The sequence below is a fragment of the Pseudorca crassidens genome, chromosome 14 (genome assembly GCF_039906515.1).
Source record: "Pseudorca crassidens isolate mPseCra1 chromosome 14, mPseCra1.hap1, whole genome shotgun sequence".
In the NCBI taxonomy this organism is placed as follows: domain Eukaryota; kingdom Metazoa; phylum Chordata; class Mammalia; order Artiodactyla; family Delphinidae; genus Pseudorca; species Pseudorca crassidens.
Genome location: NC_090309.1, coordinates 6,424,722 through 6,450,957, shown reverse-complemented (window position 1 = coordinate 6,450,957; position 26,236 = coordinate 6,424,722). Strand labels below are relative to the sequence as shown.

The following is a 26,236-nucleotide window of genomic DNA, read 5'->3' as shown; positions in this document are numbered from 1 at the left end:
AACCGTTATGGTATTTCTCTCCATACCCTTCAAAGTTTCCTAAATATTTAGAGAACAACTGAAGTCACCTAATTCATTGCCGTGATCTCGATGCTGAAATGTGGAACTCTGTGTGCGTGCGTGCGTGCGTGTGTGCCTGTGTGTGTGTGTTTCAGCACAAGGGCTCCAGCCTGGAAGCTCAGCAGCACTTTAATGCACTCGACGTGGGCACCTCGGGCCTTAACACCAGCCACTCACCATCGGCGTCCTCAAGAAGTTCCCACAAATCCTCGCGCACGGCTGTGTCCGAACCCACCTGTGAGTGTGACACCGCGGAGGGAAGGGGTGGGCGCCTGTTGGGCTGGGGTGGTGGTGGGTATACAGAGAGTCCCACGAGGGACCCCCGAACTTGAGGAGAAGCAGGGCAGTCCGTGATCTGAAGCAGAAGTTGCCATTCGGTTGCCGTGCCTTCCCTTCTATCCCGCTGGTCTCTTCCCCCCCCACCCCCGGCCCCGCCCCGGCTCCACACTCCGGTTCCTCCACTGGCACACGCAGCCGACATAAAGCAGGCGACGTGCAGACCCGGTGAGGGGTGTGATCAGGCAGCTGGCTGGACCATGTGGTGGACATAGAGCTCGTGGATGCTCTGCTGTCGTCCACCTGCTCCCAGGTGATGCTGGAGGCGGGCAGAGCCTCCGTGGTTCTCAAAACCACCTCCACTTCCGCTGGGCTTCCTTTATCAGATTCCAACCAGGCCCGTGTTGCATGCACACCGTGGTCCCTGTTCCCCTCTTTTGATAAGAAAGCTGTTAAGCGTGTGCAAGTCTGAAAGGTGATGTGTTTCTTGCAGCTACTCCAGGCAAGCTGAGGGCAGAGGCCGGCACCACGGCTTTGCCAAGATCGGCTCAAGAGCTCCCCGTGCTAGGGCTCAGCCAGGCAGCCACGATGCCGGTACGTGAGTGACCCCAAACTTCTCACCCAGCCTGTGCTACGGCATTGCAGGGGCCTGCAGGGCCACAGGACCGCGTGCTGCATCTTCGCAGAGAACCAGCTGTACTTAGAGATTGCTGGTGGCAAGTGGGGGTGGGAAGTTAAGATGTTTAATTGGGAGCAAATTTGAAACATTTTTATTCCAAAATTAACATGGATGTATATCCATAGAATTCAAAATCCAAAAGAGTTTTAAAGATAAAGTTCAAAACTTCAAATTTGGGGTTACACCCCCAGAGCCTCTGGGGGTACGTGATTAGGACCCTCCTATTTTAGATCCCATGTCACTCCAGTGCAAATGTCTGAGAAGCTTGATGTCAACAAGAAGGTCCCCCTGCGTATATCAGGCAGTGTCCCCCATATATGCCAGGCCTTTCCAGAACATCAGGGAACGTGTGGCCTCCTAGAAAGCACGCTGGCTGGATGCAAGGTCACTGATGTACCTACCACACTCCCGTTCTCCATCACCATGGAACAAACCACACCAAACTCAGTGGCATAAAGCAACAGTCATGGGGCTTCCCTGGTGGCGCAGTGGTTAAGAATCCACCTGCCAGTGCAGGGGACACGGGTTCGAGCCCTGGTCTGGGAAGATCCCACATGCCGCGGAGCAACTAAGCCCGTGCGCCACAACTACTGAGCGTGCGTTCTAGAGCCCGTGAGCCACAACTACCGAGCCTGCGTGCCGCAACTACTGAAGCCTGTGTGCCTAGAGCCCGTGCTCCGCAACAAGAGAAGCCACCGCAATGAGAAGCCCGCGCACTGCAAAGAAGACTAGTCCCTGCTCGCTGCAACTAGAGAAAGCCCGCGCGCAGCAACAAAGACCCAACGCAGCTAAAAATAAATAAGTTAAAAAACACGAAAAAAAAGAAAGCAACAGTCATTTTCCACGTTCATGGATTCTGGGTCAGGAATTCAGAAAAGGCACAGTGGGAGTGACTCCTCTTTGCCGCCTGGTGTCGGAAGCCTCCCCGATCAGGGCCGGGAGGTCCACGCCCCTGATGTGTCTGCATCCCCGACTGATGGCTGGGCCCAGCTCAGAGCATGTTCTATTGACTTGGTGGACCTCTCCATGCCATCCTCCCGGCATGCTCCTGGGTTCCAAGAGGAAATATCTGGAGAGGGACTTCCATGAGAGCCAGGCGGAACTGCGTGGCTTTCTGTGACCTTGCCTTAGAAGTCCCACAAGGGCTTCCCTGGTGGCGCAGTGGTTGGGAGTCCGCCTGCCGATGCAGGGGACACGGGTTTGTGCCCCGGTCCGGGAGGATCCCCCATGCCGCGGAGCGGCTGGGCCCGTGAGCCATGGCCGCTGAGCCTGCACGTCCGGAGCCTGTGCCCCACAACGGGAGAGGCCACAACAGTGAGAGGCCCGTGTACTACAGAAGTCCCACAATGTCACCTCTGCCATCCCTCTCGGGCAAAGCAGTCCCAAGCTCACCCACAGAGAGGGACACAGACCTCGCTCTCAATGGGAAAGGTGTCCCCAGATTTTAGGGGCCACATCCACATAGTGGCTAAGTACCTCCCACTCATCCCTCGCTGACCTTTTTCAAGATGGGAGTGAAGTGTCCCCTTCCTTCTTGCTGTCCCCATGGAAATTATGCCCACCCTGCTGAAAAGCTTGGGCAACATGTTTCATTTTCAAGCAGAACATGACAAAGACCGCCTTCTTTGTCCCCAGCCACCTTTTGATGAGCTTGTGAGCTATGATGGCCACTCTTCTGATGTTGGCTGTTCATGCAACCCTCTCTGCCTCTGTTGGTGACAGTTCTGTCCCAGCTGTGCAAGGGAACAAAGCTGGGAGAACCAGAGCCAGTCCCTGGGCTTCTCACTCAGAACAGGTCTCCTGCTGCCTCTGCTTCTGATCTTGTTCTGGGGACAGCTTTCCGGCTTTTTGTAGTCCCCAGGGCCTGGGGCAGCTTTGGGATAACCTCGGAAGAAGCTTTTTACTTTTCTTTTTAAAGCTCTCAAGAGCCTCGTGAGGCTGACGGTTGCATTTCTTGTTTCCACACGTTGTCCCACCCCACCCCTGCTCCTCTGCCCACCTGAGCGATCAGGGCACAGAGGCTGGGACGCCGCTGACCTTGCAGGACTCTCTCCACCAGATTGCAGGCAGAGTCTGGCGAAACTGCAGCCGCATTCGCTGCCTGGGGGGGTCAGCGGGTAGAGACGTGCAGGGGCCTGTCCATCTGCATTAGTGTTGAGCAGGAAGGCCAAGGTGTCGTCTTTCTGCTGGACAACACCGCTAAGAAAGTATTGATCTGGGAAAAGAGCAACCAAATCCGCCAAGAACGGAGCCTAGAAAAGGAGGCGAGGCAGGGTGGGGTGGAGATGCCCAGCTCCGGCCGGTGGCAGCGGCTCTGCAGAGCACACCGTGATGGAAGGCATCGGGCCCGAGTGCCCCCAGTGCCCCCCACCCTTCACCAACCGCGTGTCACCGCTGACTCCGTGCCCTGCAAGGGCAGCAACCTGTGACCCCACCTTTCCCGGGGAACATATGCCTTCCAGAAGTAAGCCGTCCACTCCAGGGCAGAAGGGCCTCCTTGAGGCCAGAGAACCCAGCTGGCTGAGGGACGGCACCCGGCCCTTTCTGTAGTGGCCCAGAAGCTGCATTTGACAGCAAGGCCCCTCTCCTTTCCCCAGGCTCCCCTGCCCGCCCCGGCGTCCTGTGACGTCACACAGCAGCTCCTGCCTCAGGCCATCTTGCAAAGCCCACCTGCCCCCGTGACACAGGTGAGTCTGGGACTCAGGGCAGGGGAAACTCGGGGCAGCACTTCCCCGAGACGGGGTGCTGGGGTCCTCTGGAGGGTGTGGGTGCGGGTGCACTGGTGCTGACCTACAGGCTCCACACCAAGGCCCCCCGGACGGGACTGTTTCTCCCCACGTGCAGGTGGGGCGTGTGGAGCTGTGGACGCTGCCCCTCCCCTGGCCTCATCTCCATCCGTCCTCCCACTGATCTTCTCTGGCGTCTGTTTCTCAATCCTTTTAGCGATCTTTCTTCATCTCTCTGCCACTTTTCCGTGTTCCTCTCATTTTTCACGACTCCTAATCGGTCACGATATTTTAGAAAAGGTCTGAAGGAAGCCAAATGTTACAGGAAGACTTTGCAAGGGTTTAAAAGCTCTGAGTCCAGTATTATAAATACTACATTTTAAAAATAAAGGATCAGGGCTTGCCTGAGTAATTCCTTCTATGTTGCAGCAACATTCAGCAAGTTACTGTTTGGGTGAGTCAGGAAGTGAGTGTGAAGGACGCCAAGATGCTTGTGGCGCAGCCCTCGCTTTTGGGCTTGGAGTTCAAGGGCAAGATGGGCATATAAACAGAGAAACCGGGCTTCCCTGGTGGCGCAGTGGTTGAGAGTCCGCCTGCCGATGCAGGGGACGCGGGTTCGTGACCCGGTCCGGGAAGATCCCACATGCCGCGGAGCGGCTGGGCCCGTGAGCCATGGCCGCTGAGCCTGCGCGTCCGGAGCCTGTGCTCCGCAACGGGAGAGGCCACAGCGGTGAGAGGCCCGCGTACCGCAAAAAAAAAAACGGAAACCGCCACGGCAGGGCATGTGTTTTTATAGAACCAGTAAGAAAATACTCTGTCTACGGAAGTCCAAGGGCAGTTGAGCTGACCGGTCAGACCTCTGATTTCCATTCCTTTATGAGATATTGAGCTCTGCCCCCTTTCTGGCCACAAGGGGGTCCCAGGGGGGCAGTTCACCAAGATGTGTCCCTGGCCACACACTTGCCAAAGTGTGGACGTCTGTCTTGGTGCAAATCCGTCACCACTGGTGAAAACTCTTTCAGAACCTACATCCTTCCCACGAACAGTGGCCTGACATGTTTTCCTGGAATAAGAAAGACACATGCTGCTAGCACGTGCTCCTTGCCAGAGTTAGGCTCAAGTAAGGATATAAAACCTACCCAGCCAGAGTTGACTAATGCAAATGATCTATATTCATCCTCATTAGGAAAAAAGAGACAAAGAAGAATTTTTTTTCTCTTCAAATTTCCAAGGCACATTTGGTGTGAAATGAGTAACTTCTTCAGTCCAAAGGCCCATGAAGTGAGAATTCCTTCATCTTCTGGGTCTTGCGCTGTAGTAAGTCATGGTGTGATAAAGGCCCCTTTGCAATTCTAGTTTTTCATATATTGATCTTCATTTTAATTAACAGTAACAGTTCTTAGTCTCTTAGGCAGGTTATACTTAATAATAACCATATTTTTTATTGGAGTACAGTTGCTTTACAATGTTGTGTTAGTCTGTGCTGTACAGCAAAGTGAATCAGCTATACGTATACATACATCCCCTCTTTTTTGGATTTCCTTCCCATTTAAGTCACCGCAGAGCACTGAGTAGAGCTCCCTGTGCCATACAGTAGGTTCTCATTAGTTATCTATTTTATACTTAGTACCAATATATGTGTATATTTGTCAATATATATATGTCTCTCTCTCTCTCTCTCTCTATATATATATATACACACACACACACACATATATATACGTGTATATATGTCAATCCCCATCTCCCAATTCATCCCACACCCCCCTTCCCCCTTGGTATCCATACGTTTGTGCTCTATGTCTGTGTCTGTATTCCTGCTTTGCAAGTAAGATCATCTATACCAATTTTTAGATTCCACATATATGCGTTAGTATATGATATTTGTTTTTCTCTTTCTGACTTAACTTCACTCTGTATGACAGTCTCTAGGTCCATCCACCTCACTACAAATAACTCAATTTCGTTTCTTTTTATGGCTGAGTAATATTCCATTGTATATACATACCACACCTTCTTTATCCATTCCTCTGTTGATGGACATTAAGGTTGCTTCCACGTCCTGGCTATTGTATATAGTGCTGCAATGACCAGTAACCGTATTCCTTAAGACGTTCTTGTGTGATGCTGGCCTTTCAAATCAGATAGTTCTCATACCTACTCACGTGAAATAACAAGATTCTACAATTTTCTCTCTTTCCCCTCACTGATGTTATCACTGTGGTACCCTATCGAGGGAAAGGGGAAAAAAAAATCCAAAATCTGGGAAACAGTCATCTGGCTAAGTGATGATTTTGCTTCATAGTGTGTTGCTAATGTGTCTCTAAGTTAGGGGAGATCTCTTTATCAATAAGGCCACAATCAAGAATATAACAAGAGACTCATGCTTGGGTGTCCTGGAACGCCTTGGGAAAATAAGAATAAATAAATAGAGTAACTAACACTCCAGCTCGGTCTGCCACCTTGCCGACCACCGGCCCCCTCACTGTTTCCCTTGGGAGCCATCTACCCCTGGATGTGGATGTCGTAGGCTGAACTGTCTCCAGACTTTGTAGAACCCAGCACAGATGCTTTTGTCTTTTGTTATTTTAATTGAATACCTGATACAGCTTTTCTTTCTCAGTCGAATTCTCTTTCAGAATCCCAGCTGGTGGTTTTTTTTTTTTTTGCGGTACGCGGGCCTCTCACTGTCGTGGCCTCTCCCGTTGTGGAGCACAGGCTCCGGACGCGCAGGCTCAGCGGCCATGGCTCACGGGCCCAGCCGCTCCGCGGCTTGTGGGATCTTCCCGGACCAGGGCACGAACCCGTGTCCCCTGCATCGGCAGGTGGACTCCCAACCACTGCGCCACCAGGGAAGCCCCCAGCTGGTGCTTTGATGAGTGAGATTCTGACTGAGACTTCTGTGATACAGTCTGGTGTAGGTATTTTTAAGCCCGTGTTTAGCAGCAGGATTTTTCAGTGAAGTCTGAGGTCAAAGCCGCTCTGATTGGGGTGGAATTGGGGGGTGGGGAGCTGTCATTGGCAAAGTCTCTTGGCCTCTCCCACCTCCTGAGACTCTGGGTTCACACTGCAGCCGCCCCCGACCTTGCTGTGGACCTGGAGCCACTCACAACCTCTCTGCGTGGCGTGGGCGTGTTGCAAGGAGGTACAGGGTCCTGCTTTGCTGGCCTGGCAAGGGTAGGTCTCCACAAGTGGTGGCACTTGCCACTATTATTCTTCCTGGTTCTTTTTCTTATTATTCTGCTGCTCCAAAACCATCCTCTGGTTTATCCTGCCTGTATTCTAACCTCTCCCAGGCTCCCTGCGTTTCCATGGATGGGAGGGCAAAGGGCAAAAGAAAAGAGACAATCTCTGGAGGTGTTTGCAAAAGACAACGGGCAAGAAACAGACTCAGGAGGTTGTCGGAGACAGAGATTGAGGGAATGCAGATTAAGTCACTGTAAAAAAAAAAAAAAAAAGGGGGGGTGGTGGTGGGGGACAAACTAAAGAACAGAAGCGTCAGCCTGGCAAACTCACTTTCCTCAGTAAGCAGGAGTCACCGACAGCCCCAGATTGCCCAGAGCAGGGCGGGCAGCCCAGGGAGCGTCAGCTTCACCTCCCGTCTCATGACCTCCCCCCTCCACATTTCCTGCAAGGAAAGAACCTTGTGTCAAGGCAGACAGGGGACACAGGGCAGAGATCACCTGGGAAATCTTCCTAAAGCCAGCCTCCATCCCAGGAAGGAGGTAGGAGGAAGGGGACGCTTGGGCTCTTGCACACAGCAGACTTCAGTGCTCGTGCACAGTCACCTCCACCAGCGGTACCCCCGGGGTGCACAGAAGGCGATTGTACTCTTTGTCTCCTTAGCTCTTTTTCACACAGATTTCCAAGAAGTGCAGGGACAGCCTGCAAGTGAGCCTGGGGAAGTGAGGGAGGGCGATGAGGCTTCCATGGCCCCAGGAGGGTTTAGAGTACCATCAAATCCAAGCTTGGGCATTCCCTGGCCGTCCAGTGGTTGGAGCTCCATGCTTCCACTGCAGTGGGGCACAGGTTCAACCCCTGGTCAGGGAACTAGGATCCCGCATGCTGCATGGTGCGGCCAAAAAAAAAAAAAAAAATCCAAGCTTGTTTGTGAATTGTTCCAGAAGAGCCCTGCTCTCCAGCATCAGTTTTAGGATAATGATAGGATCCAAAATTGCATGTGAAGCTGTCACATGCAAATCGTCATGCCCTAGATGAGAGATAAAAGGGAAGGGGGCTCTCTGATGCCTTGCTTTTCTTTTTTTTGAGATATAGTTGCTGAACAATATTGTATAAGTTACAGGTGTACAACACAGTGATTCACAATTTTTAAAGGTTACACTCTATAGTTATTATAAAATATTGGCTCTATTGCCTTTGCTGTACAATATATCGTTGTAGCTTATTTTATTTTATACTATGATAGCTTATACCACTTAATCCCCTACTCCTGTCTTGCCCCTCCCCTTTTCCCTCTCGCCACTGGTAACCACTAGTTTGTTCCCTATATCTGAGTCTGTTGCCTTTTTGCTGTAATCACTAGTTCGTTTTATTTTTTAGATTGCACATATAAATGACCTCATACAGTATTTGTCTTTCTCTAACTGACTCTAATACTGACTGACTTAGCATAATGCCCTCCACGTCCATCCATGATGTTGCACATTCTCGTGCCCTGCTTTTGACATTCCTCTCCAAAACCATGTGTCCGTCTAACCGAATTTAGAATATGAGTTTGTAAGCACTGCACTGCTTACAAAATCATGTCCCGATTCTGGGGCCCTCCCAGACTCCAGTGCAATAAATGAGACCTACAGATTCCCTAAGAAAAGCTCACGGGGGGTTGGGGGTGGGGTGGGCAGGGGGCCCTGGGCCACCCAGCCCTCAGCCAGAACCCCTGCTCCCCAGTGAGCTCCTCAGGTGGGTCGCTTATTGCAGCAGTGGGTCAGAGATGCTGCAAAGGGTGGGTAAAGGGCCAGAAGTGAAAGTGTGCAGGGCCGCTCAGATGAGCAGCAACATCTGTCTGCAAGGCTGAAATAACTCTTTCATCGGGTTCTGTGTTTTGACCCCGCCTTCAAGTTTTCAGCACAGCTCAGCATGTTCCAGACCATCAAAGACCAGCTGGAGCAGAGGACGAGGATCCTGCAAGCCAACATCCGGTGGCAGCAGGAAGAGCTCCACAAGATCCAGGAGCAGCTCTGCCTGGTCCAGGACTCCAGTGTCCAGGTGATGCCCCTTCCTGGGCCGGTGGTGCGCTGAGCTCTGTCCTCCCCCCCCCCCCCCCGCTCTGTGATGTGTCCTCATCCACCCTTGCAGGGGCAGGCAGGACTTCCTCCAAAGTCCTCTGTGCTGCCTTACTGAGCTCTGCCTCCTAAACAAATTGAAACCTCCACCAATGAAGTGCGAGGAATGAATCCCACCTCCTCCATCCCCAGCTCCAGGCCAAACCTGAAATTCACATGACATCCTCTTCACTCACTCCTCACTCTGTTGGGCACATGTTTCCTGCATCACATGCACTTTCTTTCACGTGTTTGGTGGTTGGTCGCCCTGCCCTGACTCTGGCCTCCCTCCTGTGGGGTTTCAAACTCCCAGCACATGTGTAACTACTTTCTGAACACCAGCGCAGGCTGCTGACAGAGAGATGGAAGCAGGTCTGCCCTTCCCTCTCATCCAAAGCATGAATGCAGGGAGATATGGGAAATGATCTGTGCTGTGCACCCTGCACCCTGCGGGGAGCGGCAAAGGAGGTGGGAGCTGGAGGTCAGTACCCTGGCACCCCCGGGCCACCCCACTGCAGCATAGCAATTGGGGCATCATTCTGCATGCTCTGAGAGCAGCTGCTTTTAACCGTGACCCCACCCCACCCCCAGATGTCACATCTTTGAAGCCTTTCAAGAGATTCTTTCTGGAGGAAAAACTTTATATATTGGATCTCTTTCAAGGATAAATTATTTTCACTTAAATTAGTCCAGGACTGTTTTTCTTCCCAAGTGCATGCCCTTGGTTGTAAATGTCGCCAACCTTGGAGTCTGCCCTGAGAGAGGTAAGCATTGGCAGCCACTTGGGGAGACAGAAGGAAGAAGAAGACACCCCTGGGGGAAACAGCTGGAGCACTGGCCCTGCTGCCCCCTGCCCCAGCATCCACACGGCCCTGCGTGTGGACACAATAACACCCCAACGGGCACAGCCCTGAGCGGAGATGAACGCAGGATAGTGCAGAGGTGTTAGGCAGCCTGGAGACGCCTACAGCCGGCCATCCTGCCTCCCTGGGCCCCCATAGGCGCTCCCGGCGGGCTCTCCAGAAGCTCAGGGACCCCAAGCAGCCTTCTCTGTCCAGTGGGGCCCCTCCCCCCACCCAAGGCAGGGGAGCCCAGTCAGGTGCGCCTGCGCAGAGCCCTGGGCACCAAGCCCCGCCCACAGCCCTGCTCCCGGCCCACAGCCCCTCACCCCACCCACCTCCTCAGCAACACCCCCAAACTGCCTAGGGACAAGACTGCAGCATTTAGGTGAAAACGCATGGAGTCATCAAGGTGTCAGTCCCTTGTTACTTATTTGTTCCCAGCAGTCTTATTTTCTCACTGATCCAGGGTCCGATGGCTGGAACTCCCAACTCCAATTACTTGAATGGAACTTTTACACTAACAGGGAGGGGGCGTTGCGTTAGAAGCTGCTGAAAGCAAGGTAGGCGGATAAACAGCCGCCTCACAGCCCGAACTTTTCTATTTTCAACTTTAAAGCTGAACTCTTAAATAACCAGGACACAAAGCTATCTCTTTCACTCCTTGACATGAAGGGTTATTGCTTTTCTTTGTCCTGATAGTGCATTTTGTTGACCCCCCCAACGTCTAGCACCTGAGCTTTGTAAAGGATGACGTGGAAACCAAGCCTCCTGCGTTTACCTCTCCTGGTTTCTTCCCTGTGACCTTATCTTTGCAGTGGAATTTTCCAGTGAACTTGGAAATCCACAGATAGTCAAACCAGAGAACGATTCCTCAAGGACTCTTTCTTCATGTATTTTTGCAAGTCTAAGGATTTAAAGAAATACGTTCTGAAATGTTCAGCCAGAATGTGATGTTTAAAAAAAAAAAATACGTGAGTCAAGCATAAAGGATAAGCAAGTAAAAATTACTCCACTCCTCCCCCCCGAGAAAAGTGGGGGGATAGATTAAGAGCAAAACGTTGATAATTGCTGAAGTCTAGTGATGATACGTGGGACTTCATTATACAATATCTATTTTCTGTACTTCTGAAATGTTTTGTAATAATAAGTATTTGTAAAGCTAAGCATATAAGAACAATGACAAACCATATGTGAGCGTAGGATTGGTTTGTTCTGGAAAATGAGAAGTATTTTTTTCCTCTAATGACTTTTTCCACTTGAATTAGGGAACTGTTTTTCTCATGCTTTCTCTAAAACTGACCCCAGAGCTTAGTTAAGAAGTCATCTTCTTAAGCTATAAATTCTCCCTTATTGTCGCTAAAGCAGAGGCTGGTATGTGTACCCAGTAGCAATCCCCCTCGCCCCTCCCCCCCGCCCAAGTCCTTTATCCCAAGTTCAGCGGACTTTCCTACCTAGTCCATTGGCTCGGAGCTTTCATTGAGACTATACTATGTGTGCCTGAGATGCTTGCTAAGTATGATTTTTTTTCCAAAAAAGATTGGGTTATGAGGGAGAGGTTCTCAGGGTGTTGTGTTTGCACCTAGATGGGGTCATGAAGGGCGCTACATAGATTGCTGTTCTGTTGAAAAGTTGTCACCCCTTGCGTCCGTGGGAGGCCGCTTCTTAATTTATTTTTGAGAGAGCATTCGCGCCCTCTACTGGCGGTTGAAAGAAATACCGAGAAAGACACCTGTGACAATGGTGTCTTTGGTTCTTTAATCCATCCTTCCACCTTTCCTTCCCTCCCTCTATTCATTCACCATCCATCCATCCACACACCCATACCCCCACACACACCCCCACCCCTCCATCCTTCCATCCATCCACCCATCTGGCAGACACCCAGTATGTACCAGGCCCTTGATTAGGTGCTGTGGGGATACAGAGACACTCAGGACAGGGTTTCTGCCCTCAGAGAGCATACATCAGTGGGACAGAGTAGCAGACCAAGCAATCTCTGCCATAACGCAAGCATAAACAGTTTCCCTTTGAGCAAAAGCTTAATCTGTTTGTTGATTCATTTATTTGTTCTGTTCATTCCTCAGATCGTTTTTATATGCCCAGAGAGGCAAAGGAGCTCCTTTTCTGTTTTAGTGTTATTGTTATTAGCTAACGTTTATTGAGCACTTAGTGCTATGCGTCAGCATAAGTCCCATTTAATCTTTATGAGGTATGTGCTGTTAATGTCACTGTTTTATTAGTGAGGAAACCAACAGTGACTTTGAAAAGTTTTGAAAAGGGCCCAAGGTCATACCACTAGTACATAGCGGCGTTGGAATTTGAACTAAAGTCTGTCTGATTTAAGCTAGGTTATACTGCCTGTCATGCATAAAGGTTGCATTTATTTGAACTCTAATTAGACGGTAAATTGTATCCCACCAGAAAAATGCATGTTATTTAGTTTGAATATTGGGTTTTTGCTGAAGTGTAAATTACCCTGTGTGCTCTAAACAAGCCAGGTCGCTGAGATTGCGTAAAGCACTAATCCTAAAGGTTTGGGTGTTGAATCTGAGAGGCTGAAGACCCAGAACATTCTTCTTCACTTCTAAAGTGACAAAGAGCCCTCATTCAAAACTGCAGGCTTTTCTGGTAGGGGTGGGGTATGAAGGAAAGTAGGGAGACCTGGTGGTGTGGCAGGAAGGGCACTAGATGGGAACCTCGCTCGGGTCTCTGGGAGATGACTTGACACCCCCTACGGAGCGGATGCTTGAACTAACTAAGTGTCTGCCTGGCGTGATTTCACATCTGTTGTTCCAAAACCCCTCTGTCACTCAGGAAATGTCGGCATGTCAGTTCCATACTGGGTATGAGGTTATGCTACACAGAGTACAGGAATCGGGGTTGAAGGAGAGAGCCTTAGCCGTCAAAGCTAAGGGCCTAAAATGGAGTGCAACACTGCTTGTCAAGAATCTGATACAGACAAAGTGAGAGAGTGGCACGGACATACATACACTACCAAACGTGAAGTAGCTAGCTAGTGGGAAGCAGCCGCATAGCACAGGGAGATCAGCTCGGGGCTTTGTGACCACCTAGAAGGGTGGGATAGGGAGGGTGGGAGGGAGACGCAAAAGGGAAGGGATATGGGGATATATGTATATGTATAGCTGATTCACTTTGTTATACAGCAGAAACTAGCACACCTTGGTAAAGCAATTACACTCCAATAAAGATGAAAAAAAAAAGAATCTGATACAGATAATACCAGTTTTTAATGCCCAAGAGGAGCTTTTGTTAAAAGAGCTACAGGTCTTAGGTTTAAATTATTATTGAAATTACTGAAGTTGTTTTTCTTAAGCCTTTAGCGTCAATTCACAGATTATATTTTATTTCCAAATCTACTGATTTGGCTGAAAATAGCAATGCTTTTACTTGTGTTTGTTCACGTTGAATCAGTTTATAAATTTAACAAATGGTAAATAGTCAACATTCTCTACCAAAGCCATTAACTTACAAATTTAATATATCTGAACCTTTCAAACATTTCATGTACCTAACAAGGCAGACTTATAAACCTAAGAAGTAAAATCGTTCTGGGCACTTAAGGAATTCTTTTAAATTGAATACGCCAAACTTATAAACGAGGTGTATCAAGGTTCTCAGAACCACTTAAACACTCTTTATAAACTTCATCAAATTCTCTTAAACCTTTCCCATTAAAACAACCAGGCTGATATATTGCAGCCTATTGAATGTCTGAGACATCTTAGGTAACAAATAGAGATTAGCATGGTGATTGTAAAACGTGTTCTTTTTTTTTTTTTTTGCGGTACACGGGCCTCTCACTGCTGTGGCCTCTCCCGCTGCGGAGCACAGGCTCCGGACGCGCAGGCTCAGCGGCCATGGCTCACGGGCCCAGCCGCTCCGCGGCATGTGGGATCTTCCCAGACCGGGGCACGAACCCGCGTCCCCTGCATCGGCAGGCGGACTCTCAACCACCGCGCCACCAGGGAAGCCCCAAAACCTATTCTTAAACATCATTTTAAAGTACATGGACTTGATGTTATGTCACCCTTTGGATTTATTTGCTTTCCTGGGAATGCAGAGGCAACTAATTAACCAGAGCAGATCTGCCCTCTCAGCTGGAAGCTGGGGTGGAAGATGCTAATCGCAGGATGGGTACAGACCATGGTCACGGTCAGAGGTTCAAGACCAGGCACAGGTCCTACTGCCGGGACGATGCACCCCACACCACTGGTCAGCCAACCCTCCTCTGCCACTGTGATTGCATCATTCCCTCCATTCACAAGATGTTTTTCCTTCTAATAAGAAATGGATAAGCCAACCCGGACTAAACAAGCATATCAAATGACATATCTGGGTCTCAGCATCTTTCACACTGTTAGAACCCCAGTCGCTCAACCGGAACCTTCTTGAGGGCAGGGTCAGCATCCGTCTGACCCACTTCCCCTCTCCGGGCCGTGCACTCTTCTGGTGGCATCCCAGGCACTCAGTCCAGTGGGTGAACCTCCCCAGGCAGGTCAGAGGGAGTGAGAAAGCTGCCATCTTGCCAGGGACAGACCATACAAAGAAGGTGCAGGCCTGTGAAGGCACTGTGATCCCAGCCTAAAAAGCGCTTTGCTTCTGCTTCCAGATGTTTCTGCAGCAGCCAGACGTATCCCTGAGCTTCAGCAGTGCCCAGCGGCCCGGGGCTCAGCAGCAGCTCCAGCAGAGATCGGGCCCAGGCCCCCAGCCCCAGCTCGTGGCCAGCCCTCAGCTTCTGGGGCAGGTGGCCTCTGCCCAGGTCACAAGCCAGCACCTGCTCAGAGACTCGAGTGTGATATCAACCCAGGTAAACATGCTTGTCTCCAGACTCAGTCCTTGCCACCAGCAGACCAGGAACCTACCTCCCCTGTGACCGGAGCTGGTGATGATGGTGGGGTTTTTCTTTTCTTTATTTTGTCACTTTGAAGCCCCAAGTTCCATTGGTTTCCTTCTCTGTTTTATCAGTATATTAACATACCTTAAAGGTATCATGCAGGGAATTCCCTGGCAGTCCAGTGGTTAGTACTCCACGCTTTCGCACTTTCACTGCCGAGGGTGCAGGTTCGATCCCTGGTCGGGGAACTAAGATCGCGCAAACCGTGCGGTGCAGGGGGAATAAATAAATAAAAGGAACAACTTTATTAGAAAAAAAAAAAAAAAGAAGAGGTGTCATGCAGCTGAAACTTTCAGCTCTGATCCTGAGCTGGGCTGGAGGTGGATATGGCCATCCCAGACATGCATGCCGAAAGCCACACGTCCCCACATGCATGTCCTTGGTGCCCATCACCAACTGCTGGTTTTAGCCATTACCAGTGTGAGAGCACAGTTATCCACTTCTGTTCGTCATCCCTTTCCCCAGGGCCACCAAGCTTCTCCCGGTCCCCCAGATTCCCTGTTGATCCCCATCCTCACAGCCATTACCACTTACTACAAGCCACCAGTGACCTTGCAGTCTGACAGGGTCACCCATCAGTCAATGGAACTGAATCCAATGGAATCGAGAAGTTCTGAGCCCTCGTTTCCCGATGGGCACAGCTTGGAAGGCGGGATACAGCCTCTCCTGAAGCCTCTTATGTTCACATGGATTCAGTGACATCTGCTGGGCTCCCAGGGGAACAAAGATAAGTGAGAGCTGTCCTTGACCCCAGGGAGTTTCTAGTCTAGCAGGAGTTCTGGGACATAAACATCGATGTACAATAAAATATGGAGAAGTCTATGTATAGGAGAGTGTCTCCATCTTCACCCAGATTTAAGGGTTTTACTTTAAAATGCAGCCTTTGGGTTCTAAAGGTTAACAGGAAAATTAATGGATGAGACTAGCCAAGAACATTCTGGAGAAGAAAAAAACTGAGGTAGGATTTACACCATGTTCAAAGATTTTGTAAACGCTCTGAGAATATGGTGGTACCATCATATTAATGGTGTCAGTGAAACAGAGTGGAAAACCCAAAAAGCAAAAGCACATGCAGGCTCATTCCCTCATTCATTTACAATTTCACTCAACAAATACGTGCCAGGCACTAAGTCCTGAGCACCGAGGGGCGGCAGTGAACAAAAGAGAAAAGGAAAAAAATCTCTGATCCAAGTGGGGAGAGAGGAACAAACAAGTGACAATTAACAGTGTGACAATTGGTGATGTGAGACAGCTGGGGAAGGCGGGCGAGGGGCTGGAGGTTCACTGAGAAGGTAATATGCGAGCGAAGAACTGAGCCTGTGAGAGAAGGAGGCATACTGGTACCAAGAAGAAGAGCATCCCACGTAGAGGAAGTGCAAAGGCCCTGGGGCAGGGGTGGGCCTGGTGATTTAGAGAGTCAGCAAGGAGATCCATGAGTCGGGAGTGGAATCTATGAAGCAGAAGGTAGTTCCTAGTTCCATTCAATGCACGTTGGTTGCTTGTCTGCCGCAAGCCCGGCACTGTCCTTGCCCCAAAGGATTTAAAGAATCCTTGAGATGCTTACAATCCAACGGGAAAGACAAGTTCATAACAGCTCAGTCAATAGTCATTGGGTCCTAAGCGAGTGCAAAGGCCAAAGTGGGTGAAAGACAGAGGTTCTGGGGAGGTGATACCCGAGTTGACTTGAAGGTTTACCTTTCTCACCGCAATGGCTGCTCCAGGGTCCAAAGCCATTGAGAAGCCCGCAGATGATGCAGGGGAACAGCCTGACGCCCCAGTTCAGCAGCACCTCTGCTGTGCTCCCGCCGGCTCTGAGCCTGACCACGCCTGCTTCCGCCTCCCAGGAGGCCAGCCAGGGCCAGCCCAGCCCGGACTTCAGCCACGATCGGCAGCTCAGGTGCGGACCCTGTCCTTGTCGGAAAGATGACTGAGACGTAGTTTTATACCGTCCGTTTCTGGTCTTCTTTCTGCCGGAGATGGAGGCAAAGTTCAGACCGTTAGGCTCTAAGGCCTCTGCAGCTGATCTCAGCTCAGGAAGCGGCAGGACAGGGCGAGGGTCTTGATGGCCAGAGGAAGTGACCTGCTGCCTCAAGGACCCTCTGAGGACGGAGCAGGCCCCGTGGGGATCCGGGTCAGCCAGAAAGGGCACAGGCAGGCTGGGCAGGCGCTGGGTCGGCCGGTGGGCCTGCAGCGTGGGCACTGATCGAAGCCGCCCGTTTATCTCTTCCTCTGCTCGAAGGCTGCTGCTGAGTCAGCCCATCCAGCCCATGATGCCCGGGCCCTGCGACGCGAGGCGGCCCTCAGAGGTCGGCAGGCCTGGACGGCAAGTCAGGTAGGTGGCCCGGGGGCGGGGGGAGGAGGAGCCACACCGAGCGGTCTCAGGCTGCCGGGGTTTCACCTGCCTGGACCAGCTGCACCCCTTGTGAGTCTGGCACCACAGGCAGGGTCCAGGTGTGCCAACACCCTTCGAAAGGACTCTCCTCAGCTCTTCTTTCTCCATTCCCCGTGGCGGGAGAGAAAACTGTGTCGGCGTCCCATGCCGAGAACAGGACCCAAAGGAAACAATTAGTTATACGTCAAGTGTGTCACCACCTTCCGATCTTCGCAGGTCTAAGTGGTAACATCCCAGGTAAATGGAGCCTTCCCCGCCTTCCCGAGGGCACACCCAGCTCGCCTGCTCTGTGGTTCCGGTGCCGTGCCGGGGGCTGGAACCCCCTGCAGATGTGGGACTCTCCTGCCCTCCCAGACACGCATGCTTCTCTCTCTCTCTCTCTCTTCTCCCCCGGGCTCTTTGCTTGCAACCCTCGGGACCCGAAGAAGCAGCTTTGCTTTGCCGTTGAATTATTAGGGACAGAGGTTACTGAAGACAGAGGGAATACTTGAAAAGCTACTGGAAAATAGTTTCTAGCCCTTGGAGATGAAGCAGACACCATTGTCGTATACAACACTGGTTTAATTTGTGTCAGAAGTTCACGGGGACAGTGCTAGCTGATGAGGCCTGCCGCACCCCCATGCGGGGGCCTTGCAGCCATCCCCTGGGGCCGTCCCCTCCGCTTCCTTCCTCCTGTGTCCTCCTTAAGCCAGTAATAATAGTAACATCGGGTGGTTACTGCGTATTCTGAGGGTTGGGGCCTGTACCTACATCCGTGAAACCCCTATGATGGTAGAGGCGGGCAGGGGCTGGGCACTGCGGGGAAACCACCTTCAGATTCTCTGATGATGCTCTCAATCAGGCAGGGGGTGCGGGGAATGTTGGGTTTGGTTTCTGACCTCTCCAAGTGATCCAAATAAGTGGAAACAAAAACGTCGCTGTCCAGAGATGCTTAAAATGCAGTGAACTAGGCAAAACTGGATATTCTTTCCTCTGGGAACTCTAGAGGAAAGCTGCCATTTTCGGTCAACCCAATTATTTATACCGTCCCCACCTTCCCCACCTTCTCTTCCAGACATGACCTAACACTCCATCTTCTAGGGCGGGTCAGGGTCTGCCTGCCACACACAGAGGCCCCTTCAGGGGAATTTTGGAATCCCCAATGCCTGTTACTAAATGACCCATACAGCGATATAACATTTCTAAAAATATAATGCTAAATGGACTTCTCTGTAGTGTCTTTAAATATCTGTTCTTGGTCTGGGCCCCTCCAGAGCTTTCCCAAACAGCCTTCCCCTTGTTATTGGACCATTTTCATTAACTACTCTTTCTTTAAAAAAAATATATATATATATATATATATTCTTCATAACATGAAATTTCCCATTTTATCTATTTCTGAGTGTAAGTTCAGTGGCATTAAGTAATGCACATTGTTGTGCAACCATCTTAAGATGTTGTGCATCTTAAGAACTTTTTCATCATCTCCAACTGAAGCTCTGTCCCCATTAAACCCTAATTCCCTATTCGCTCTTCCCCCAGCACCTGGCACCCGCCTTTCTGCCTTCTGTCTCTATGAATTTGTCTCCTCTAGGTACCTCATCTAAGTGGAATCGTACAGTATTCGTATTTTGTGATGGGCTTATTTCACTCAGCATAACCTCCTCAAGGCTCACCCATGTCGTAGCATGTGACAGAATTTCCTTCCTTTCTAAGGCTGAGTAATAGTCCCCTGTCTGTATAGACCACGTTTTGTTTATCCGTCATCCGTCGACAGACACTTGGGTTGCTTCCACTTTTTGGTTATTGTAAAAAATGCTGCTATGATCATGCATGTACACATATCTGTTTTAGTCCCTACTTTCACTTTTGGGGGGCATACACCCAGAAGTGGAATTGCTGGATCAGATGGTAATGCTAAGTTTAACTTGTTGAGGAAACTTCGTACTGTTTTGCACAGCAGCTGTACCATTTTACACTCCCACCAACAGTGCACAAGGGTTCCAATTTCTCCACATCCTTGCCAACACTGTTACGTTCTGGTTTTTCTCATAATAGCATTGTAATGGGTGTGAAGTGGTGTCTCATTGTGGTTTTGATTTCCATTTCCCTAATGACGAATGGTATTGAACATCTCTTCACGTGCTTATTGGCCATTTGTAGCTTTTCTTTACGGCGATGTCTGTTCCTGCCCTTTGCCCATTGTTTAATCAGGTTGTTTGCATTTGTTGTGATGGCTGAGTTGTAGGAATTGTATTTATAGCCTGGATGTCAATCTCTTGTTAGATATATGATTTGCAAAGGATTTTCCAGCAGCCTTTTCCCTGCATGGATAGGGCGACGCACACAGGTCTTTGTGATGAAGTGCAGTCTGTCTCTTTTTCCTCTTGTTGCCCATGTTCTAGGTGTCATGTCAATAGCTTTTTTTTTTAAAGGTCTTTCTTACGTGTCACCAAACAGGTATCCACAGAGCCAGGCCGCGTGTCCAAACCCAGACGTGCACACCACCACCAGCAGCGCCTCGACCCCTGTCCTGTTGATGGGGCTCCACCCCCACTTCCCCACCTCCCAGCCGTCGCCCCTGAAGCCCGCGCAGACCCAGCAGCAGCCTCCGTGCTTCCTGCAGGTGGGGCCGGGCTGCACCTGGGCGGGGGAGACAGGGCCGAGCCCCCAGCCCAGGCCTGACAGGCCCTCCCTCCCGGGCTTTCCGTAGGGCTCTGGTCCTCAGTGTCAAAATAAGCCCCAGACAGATTCATAGTTGAATCTTCGTAGTTTCTAAAGTTTATAATGCTCAAAGTTGGTAAAGTCTACGTATATACAGTGTGAGAAATTTAGAAGCAGCTCTTATGCCTCATGTGGTTATGTGCTAAAAAGGTCCTTTTTTTTTAAAGTAATTTTTATTATGGTGTCTGGAGTTTTTAGAGCAAAAATCAGACACTGATTGCTATGTGTGTTGGACTTGTTAGTGTGTTTATATTGCAGTCTCATACAAATATAAAATTAAATCATGTTTAAAGATTCATCAAACTTCCTTTAAATGAATGAGATGACGTTGCATGGAATTGGGGCTGTCCAGGAAGATGGGGGGCATGTTTCCTTGTGGTCACTTCTTACTTCCAGCAAGTGCCACGTACACTGGAAGGAAGGAGGGGAGAGCAAGTGGCTGGGGGCTCAGATGGGACAGAAGTGTCTGCTGGGGCTCTGGCCTTCCCTCCCGCACCTGCCCGGGTGCCCCTTCCTGCCCCAGCCCGACCCTGTCATGTGGAGTCTCCAGCCCCTAACCGCACCCCACCCCCGGCTTGGGCCCCTTCAAAGCCAGAGGGGGCTGAGCAAGGTGACTGCGGTGCAGAGTCTTCCTTGAGGTCTAGAATGTAATCGAATTCCAGAGCTGCTCAACTGTGGTATAGTGTTCAGATCTCCCTGACTCCAGGCCTAGTGGGAGTCAACTCAAGATGTCAGCTTTGCCTGTCCCGTCAGCCCGCAGGACCCCCGAGGGATCTGGGCTGGGAAACGATGGGCTGTGAGAAGGCAGGGAGCGTCTGGCGGCGAGTTAGAGGCCGCCCATATATTCCTTCATCGGGAGTGACAGACGCGTTGGCAGGGCTCAGGGTACAAAGGGCGCTCAGGGGCCTTGAGCGCAGGGAGACAGGGGACATCGCAGAGGGCGCCCAGGCCTGGGTCTGTGTGGGTGGAGCGCTGTGGCTAGGTGGCCTGGCGGTCCAGTGGTTACGACTCCGCGCTGCCACTGCCCGGGGCACAGGTTCAGTCCCTGCTCGGGGAACTAAGATCCCCGCATGACATGCTGCCGGCTTGGCCAAAAAAAGGGGGGGTGGTGCGGGGAGAGGCCCTGGTGGAGAAGGGACGGGGACGGCTGAGTGGGGGCGAAGGGGACAGTGTTGCAGCAGGTGAGGCAGCCTGAGCCAGGGTGGGGGAGCAGCCATGCCTGGGTGGCGTGGGGAACAGGGCAGACCGGATTGCCTGGCAGAGGAGGTTTCATGGATGGGGACCGTGGGAGGTGAGATGGAAGGATCCAGAGTTAACGTTTGACCAGTTGAAGGTTCTGAGCTGTAAATTAGGGTGCTTCCTGGTGGATACCGGCCAGTCATAGTACTTGGAAGTAGTTCTGGAATCAGGGGCCACCGGTGAAAAGTAGGCAGACGGCACGCAGGCGCGGATGCTGCCCCATCCATTATGTGTGTGTGGTCTCAGGTTTCATCATCCCAAAACGCACAGGCGACGTGGAGCACGTGCTCAGGAAACCGTGCCCCGGCCGCCTAGGCCCGGCCGCTGGGCCAGGAGGAACCCCTAGCGCTGGCAGGGAGCTGGGCTTCAGAATTCGCACCCTTCTGGCAGAGCCTCGGCTTCGTCTCTCCCGGCCTGGCGCTCCCCCAGGCCCCGGCCGGGAGGAGGGTCTTTATTCTGACCACATCACCGCCCCAGCCGTTCAGGGGAGGAGTCCCTGAAGTGCAGAAAGAGCCATTTCCTTTCTTTCCAGGTGCAGGCACCAACCTCTTTGCACAGTGACCAGCAGGACTCGCTCCGCCTCTCCACCTACTCGCAGCAGCCAGGGACCCTGGGCTACCCTCCTCCCGCACCCTCGTGCCCTCCCCGAAGGCTCAGCAGCCTGTCTGAGTCCTCAGGCCTCCAGCAGCTACCCCGGTAGTGCCCTGGCGCCTCAGTTGGGTCTCATCAGCTTTAACCAATGGACGGTCGAGGAGGGGGATGGCCAGGGAGTTGGGGAGAAGAGTTTAAAGGACACCCCGGCTTTCGTGCGCACCGCATCCGTTTCAGAGCTCCTGAATGGTGACAACGTCTGAGCACAGCGGCCGGCCCGTGGAAGTGGGCAGGGACACTGGCCGTGTTTCCCTGTCCCTGCACTTTACGGCCACAGTCTACAGCCATACCTGGAAGGGACCGCGGTCCCCACGGGAGTGCATCACTTAGTTCACCTTAGTGACGGCTCATCTCGCTGCATCCTGCCCCCGCCCCTGGAGCGCGCCGGTCACTCCCACCGCTGCCGCCCGTGCGCACGTGCTCATTGGCCTGCGCTCTCTTGACTCTCTTTCCTCTGCGTTGGAGAAGCACCGGGTCAGGGATTTGTTGAAGAGAGAGAATAAAGAGATGATTTTTTTCGTTATTTCTAGATGATTGCTTCTGTTTTAATTTGCACAGCTGCACAAGGAGATAACTTAGGCACCTTCCTTTCTTAAAAATACTGTCTCCTCTCATGACTTCATTTGGAGACCCCAGTAACAAAAACAGCCCACCAATCAGATGGCAAAGCTGGTGGTCAGTCACCGGGCTGCAGCGCCACACCCTCCGGCCTGACCCTAATGGAATAAGGCTTTTCACCCCACACCGTTCCGGTGGGGTTTGGTTTGGATTGGTTTGGTTTGGGGTGTTTTTTTTTGCCCCCGAATATGACACTGGACTGTTTCCTGTTTACTTCGGCGATTACAACCACGAAGGCGGACTCAAAGCAAAGCACAATCCCGTAGCTGACGTTCTGGAATTCTCGTTGAGGACTTGAGGACTGGGAAGGTTTTACCAGCCAGACGGGTCCGTGGAGCGGCAGGTCCCCAGGAAGCCCCATCGCGTGCTGGCCCTTGGAGTGAGAATGCTGCATCTTTCTACATATCTTTCCTGATAAGACCGAGGAGTGGATTTTCCTTTTCAAAATGCACTTTGCTTTTTTTGTATGTTTTGTTATGTTGAGATGTTTCTAAAGAAAAGATTTTATGTAATTATAAGATGATGTGTAGTGAATTGTACAGCTGTTGTAATAAGGACCTATTTCTATATAAAATAAAATTGTATGGATTATGTGTAAATTATTTTGTATCTGAGACACCAGTTCCTTTCCCAAATATAAGAGGATAAAAGTTTTCTTGTGTATTTCTGTGAGTGGACATTTTGTAATAAATTAACAGATTTGTATGATTTCCTTCGGAGGCAGTTTCTGTCCCTTTTTCTAGATGCACGCATACATCTTTTCATCAATAAACTTTTTTTTTTTAAATTTCAAGATGTTTTTAAGGATAATCAAAGATACGGAAAAGGCGGGAACCAGCAACAAGTAAGCCGGGTGATGACCTTAGGATCTTTGACTTCAACATGCGCTTCAGCCTGTCGGGACCCTGATCTTCATTGAGAGATTGTGCCAGAAGGAAACAACAGTTCACTGTAGAAACGACAGCAAAACAAAGTGACAAAACCAGAAAAAGCTCCTGGAAACATCTCCACCTTAGAGACACAGGTTATCCACGGAGGTGGCCAAGCTGTCATCCACCAAAGCAGGCATAGCCCATAGTTAAACTCACCTGGGCTGGAGTTGTATGGGATCTGCCTGCTAGCACTTGCGCAGGGTTTGTGTGTCTGTGTGGGAGATGTGTGCCCACGTCATGTGGACGGGGGAGATACAGCAATAGCAGACAATTCCCCCCTTCCCCATGAGGCTTCAGCACGCTGGAATGAGGGTGCCCTGGCACACCGTGATTGAGAATCACTGACATGGCCGTGCTCAGCAGAGCCCTTTCTACAAGCATTGGCCCGAGAGAACTGAGTTCCTTTCCTTGCTCCATCACTGGAGTTCTGTGCTTCTACCTGCTTCCCTGCAAAACAGGGGAAACTCCTCTCCGTTCTCTGGCCAGGATCAGTTTTCAGTGGCATCAGAGGCTGCCAGGTAAATACATCAAAAGGAGTTTTATTATTCACACAACTGCAATATTCCTGAAAACAGGTAAGTCTAAATATTTTGCGTATATTAGGATCATTTACTCTTCAAAGGAACCCTCGTTTTAAAACAAAAAGTCTCTGTGACACTGGATTACCTATTTTGTAATTTAACTGTTTTGTAAATTCAAAGGTTTACAGATCTGATTTTTCTGTAAAAGAATTTGTATTTTAATTGGCTGTCAGAATCTGCACTTCTAAGTAGAACAACTTTTTTAATGGAAACAGCATATTTGTTTTCCTAGGATTTTCTAGCTGGAAGCCATTAGAAAAGGGTGGAGTACGTCACGCTACTAATTTAATTTAGTATTGCTTAAACCTTACACATGTTCAGAGTCTGGATAAACTCAGAAAACTCTTATTGGGTAATAATTCTTTAAACCCACATAACATCAGGGGAAGTTTAATCCCTTAGCTTTTGATTCATTTAATTTTGCTCATTAAAAGACTGTTTTGCAATCCGGTTCTGTTTCGAGAAAAGCCATGACCTTTCTATTTGGAAAACTATAACGTCTTGGCTCTTGAGAAGTGACTGAAATGTGAACTCTGGAATACACCAAGTTTTAGAATATTTTAAACTAACTCAGTTAAAATGTAGTATCTTCTGTCTCTAATGGCAACTAACGTCCATTAAATTAATTTAAAATTTTTGTTTATACAGGCAACACGGTGAACTGATCAACTATGAGATCATTCTAAGTCATGACATGTTGGACTGTTGCCAAAATTATCTGGTAAAATGTGGGTGTTGGGTAGAAAATTGCTTCAGTTTCTCTCTTCACTTTATGTGAAGCCTGAAGGTTTTAAAGCCATCCCTTAATAACCTAGACAAATAACTAATTTGGATCCTCCAGAGACATGACATATGTGGCTTTTTGGACACAGACGTATGAATTTCATTCAATGCCTATGTGCGATAGTACAAACGACAGCATACTTCTGTATGCATAACGTGGTTGACGAAATAGCTGAAATATACAGCCTTATGGTATCGGTGAAGCAGCTTTATTTTTCCAGGTGAAAAAAGCTCATCAGAAAGAAAAAAAAATTTCCTTTAGGATTATTCCCTAACCAGCCAATGTCCAGTTATGGGAGAAGCAGGGTAACCCATCAGCACATTCACTGAAATAATACAGGCCTTAAAATATATACTCCAATATTGGGTTACCACTTTATACACACTTAAAAGGTCCTGAATTTAATTCAGTATGTGACTCAACTTCCTTTAAAACCATCTGCCCCTCCCGAAGTCCCCACCTCTTTCAGTGGAGCCACGACCCCCCCCATCGACATAAACTGAAAAACTTTATCCTCCATGCTGGTAAATTCCTTTCTGTCAGAGGGGATTTTGTACGTGGAAAGGTAGTCACCACTAACTGTAAGTCATTTAATGTGCAACTGACTAATCTTATAAATTTATCGATTAGCGTTCTTTTAACCATTAAATAGTCAACATTTCCCTTATTAATCACATGCTACTTAAACAACAAATGAGTCAATATTTAGGAATTTACCCCCAAAATTTCCCCAATTATGAAAAGAGATTACAAATAACCCTTGTAAGAATTAAAATCTCAAGTCTGATACAGAAGCTTTCTTAAAAGTTCTAAAAGGATCCACAAAATATATATATATATATATCTTTACATCTAAACTGGTTGCAAAATGTGAATATCACAGATTTAACGCGTCTGTATTTTACAACATGCTCATTCTCACACCTTCTCAGCGCTCCAGTTTTAACATACCGTTCTAGGGTTTCAATAACTCACCCAGTAAAGTTTTTACACCTCCCTAGGTTTAAGGATCTTGTCATGCCCTCGCCCCCTCCAAAAGAGAACGCAATTTCTGATCGGCAGACTGAAGGTCCAGAGTTGTGAACCCGTGGGTTTGGCCTGGGGACGCGGGACTTGGCTCTGTAGTCTGTCAACTCACACCCGACCTCCTGGCGTCAGGTTCCTCCCTTTTCATTCTCAAGGTACGTATCTTACATCAGGTGTTGGATAAAAGTGCTGCTTCTATTGCTATTATTGGGCCATTTTGTTGTGATAGAGCGAAAAACAGGTATTTCTTTAAGGTCATGAAATCATATTGATTTCTCCAATGTAATAGCTTGTATAGTATTTTACTCTCCCTTTCTAAGGTGATTTTGTCAACTACTAACAGTCTCCTAAATTGACACTTCATATAGTCAGTTACAAACTGGCAATTTTGATTTCGAAACACTTCTTGTGCAGGCCTCTGCTCTACCCCCCTCCTCGCCCCTAGCCCAGGTCCCACTGCGGCTGATCGCGGCCCCCCACCCAACCCCGAGAGGCTCCCCGGTCCGGGCAGCGAGGACGCCCTTCTCGCG

At 49.8% G+C, this 26,236-nt stretch overlaps 1 protein-coding gene across 8 annotated transcripts in view; it reads left to right on the top strand.

Moving 5' to 3' along the window:
* The window catches only part of NPAS2 (neuronal PAS domain protein 2), a 181,870-nt gene extending 158,775 nt beyond the window's left edge, over nt 1-23,095 (top strand). For 7 of the 8 annotated variants that reach the window (XM_067704152.1, XM_067704149.1, XM_067704148.1 and 4 more), the window contains 9 exons: nt 156-297; nt 830-930; nt 3,613-3,702; nt 8,821-8,967; nt 14,496-14,693; nt 16,502-16,677; nt 17,020-17,112; nt 19,612-19,777; nt 21,647-23,095. In XM_067704152.1, coding sequence (XP_067560253.1) covers nt 156-297; nt 830-930; nt 3,613-3,702; nt 8,821-8,967; nt 14,496-14,693; nt 16,502-16,677; nt 17,020-17,112; nt 19,612-19,777; nt 21,647-21,814 — 1,281 coding nt within the window. In that variant the 3' untranslated portion in view covers nt 21,815-23,095. The remainder of the gene's footprint in view (nt 1-155; nt 298-829; nt 931-3,612; nt 3,703-8,820; nt 8,968-14,495; nt 14,694-16,501; nt 16,678-17,019; nt 17,113-19,611; nt 19,778-21,646) is intronic. The other variant, XM_067704151.1, reaches the window with a different exon arrangement.
* The last annotated feature ends 3,141 nt before the right edge of the window (nt 23,096-26,236 follow it).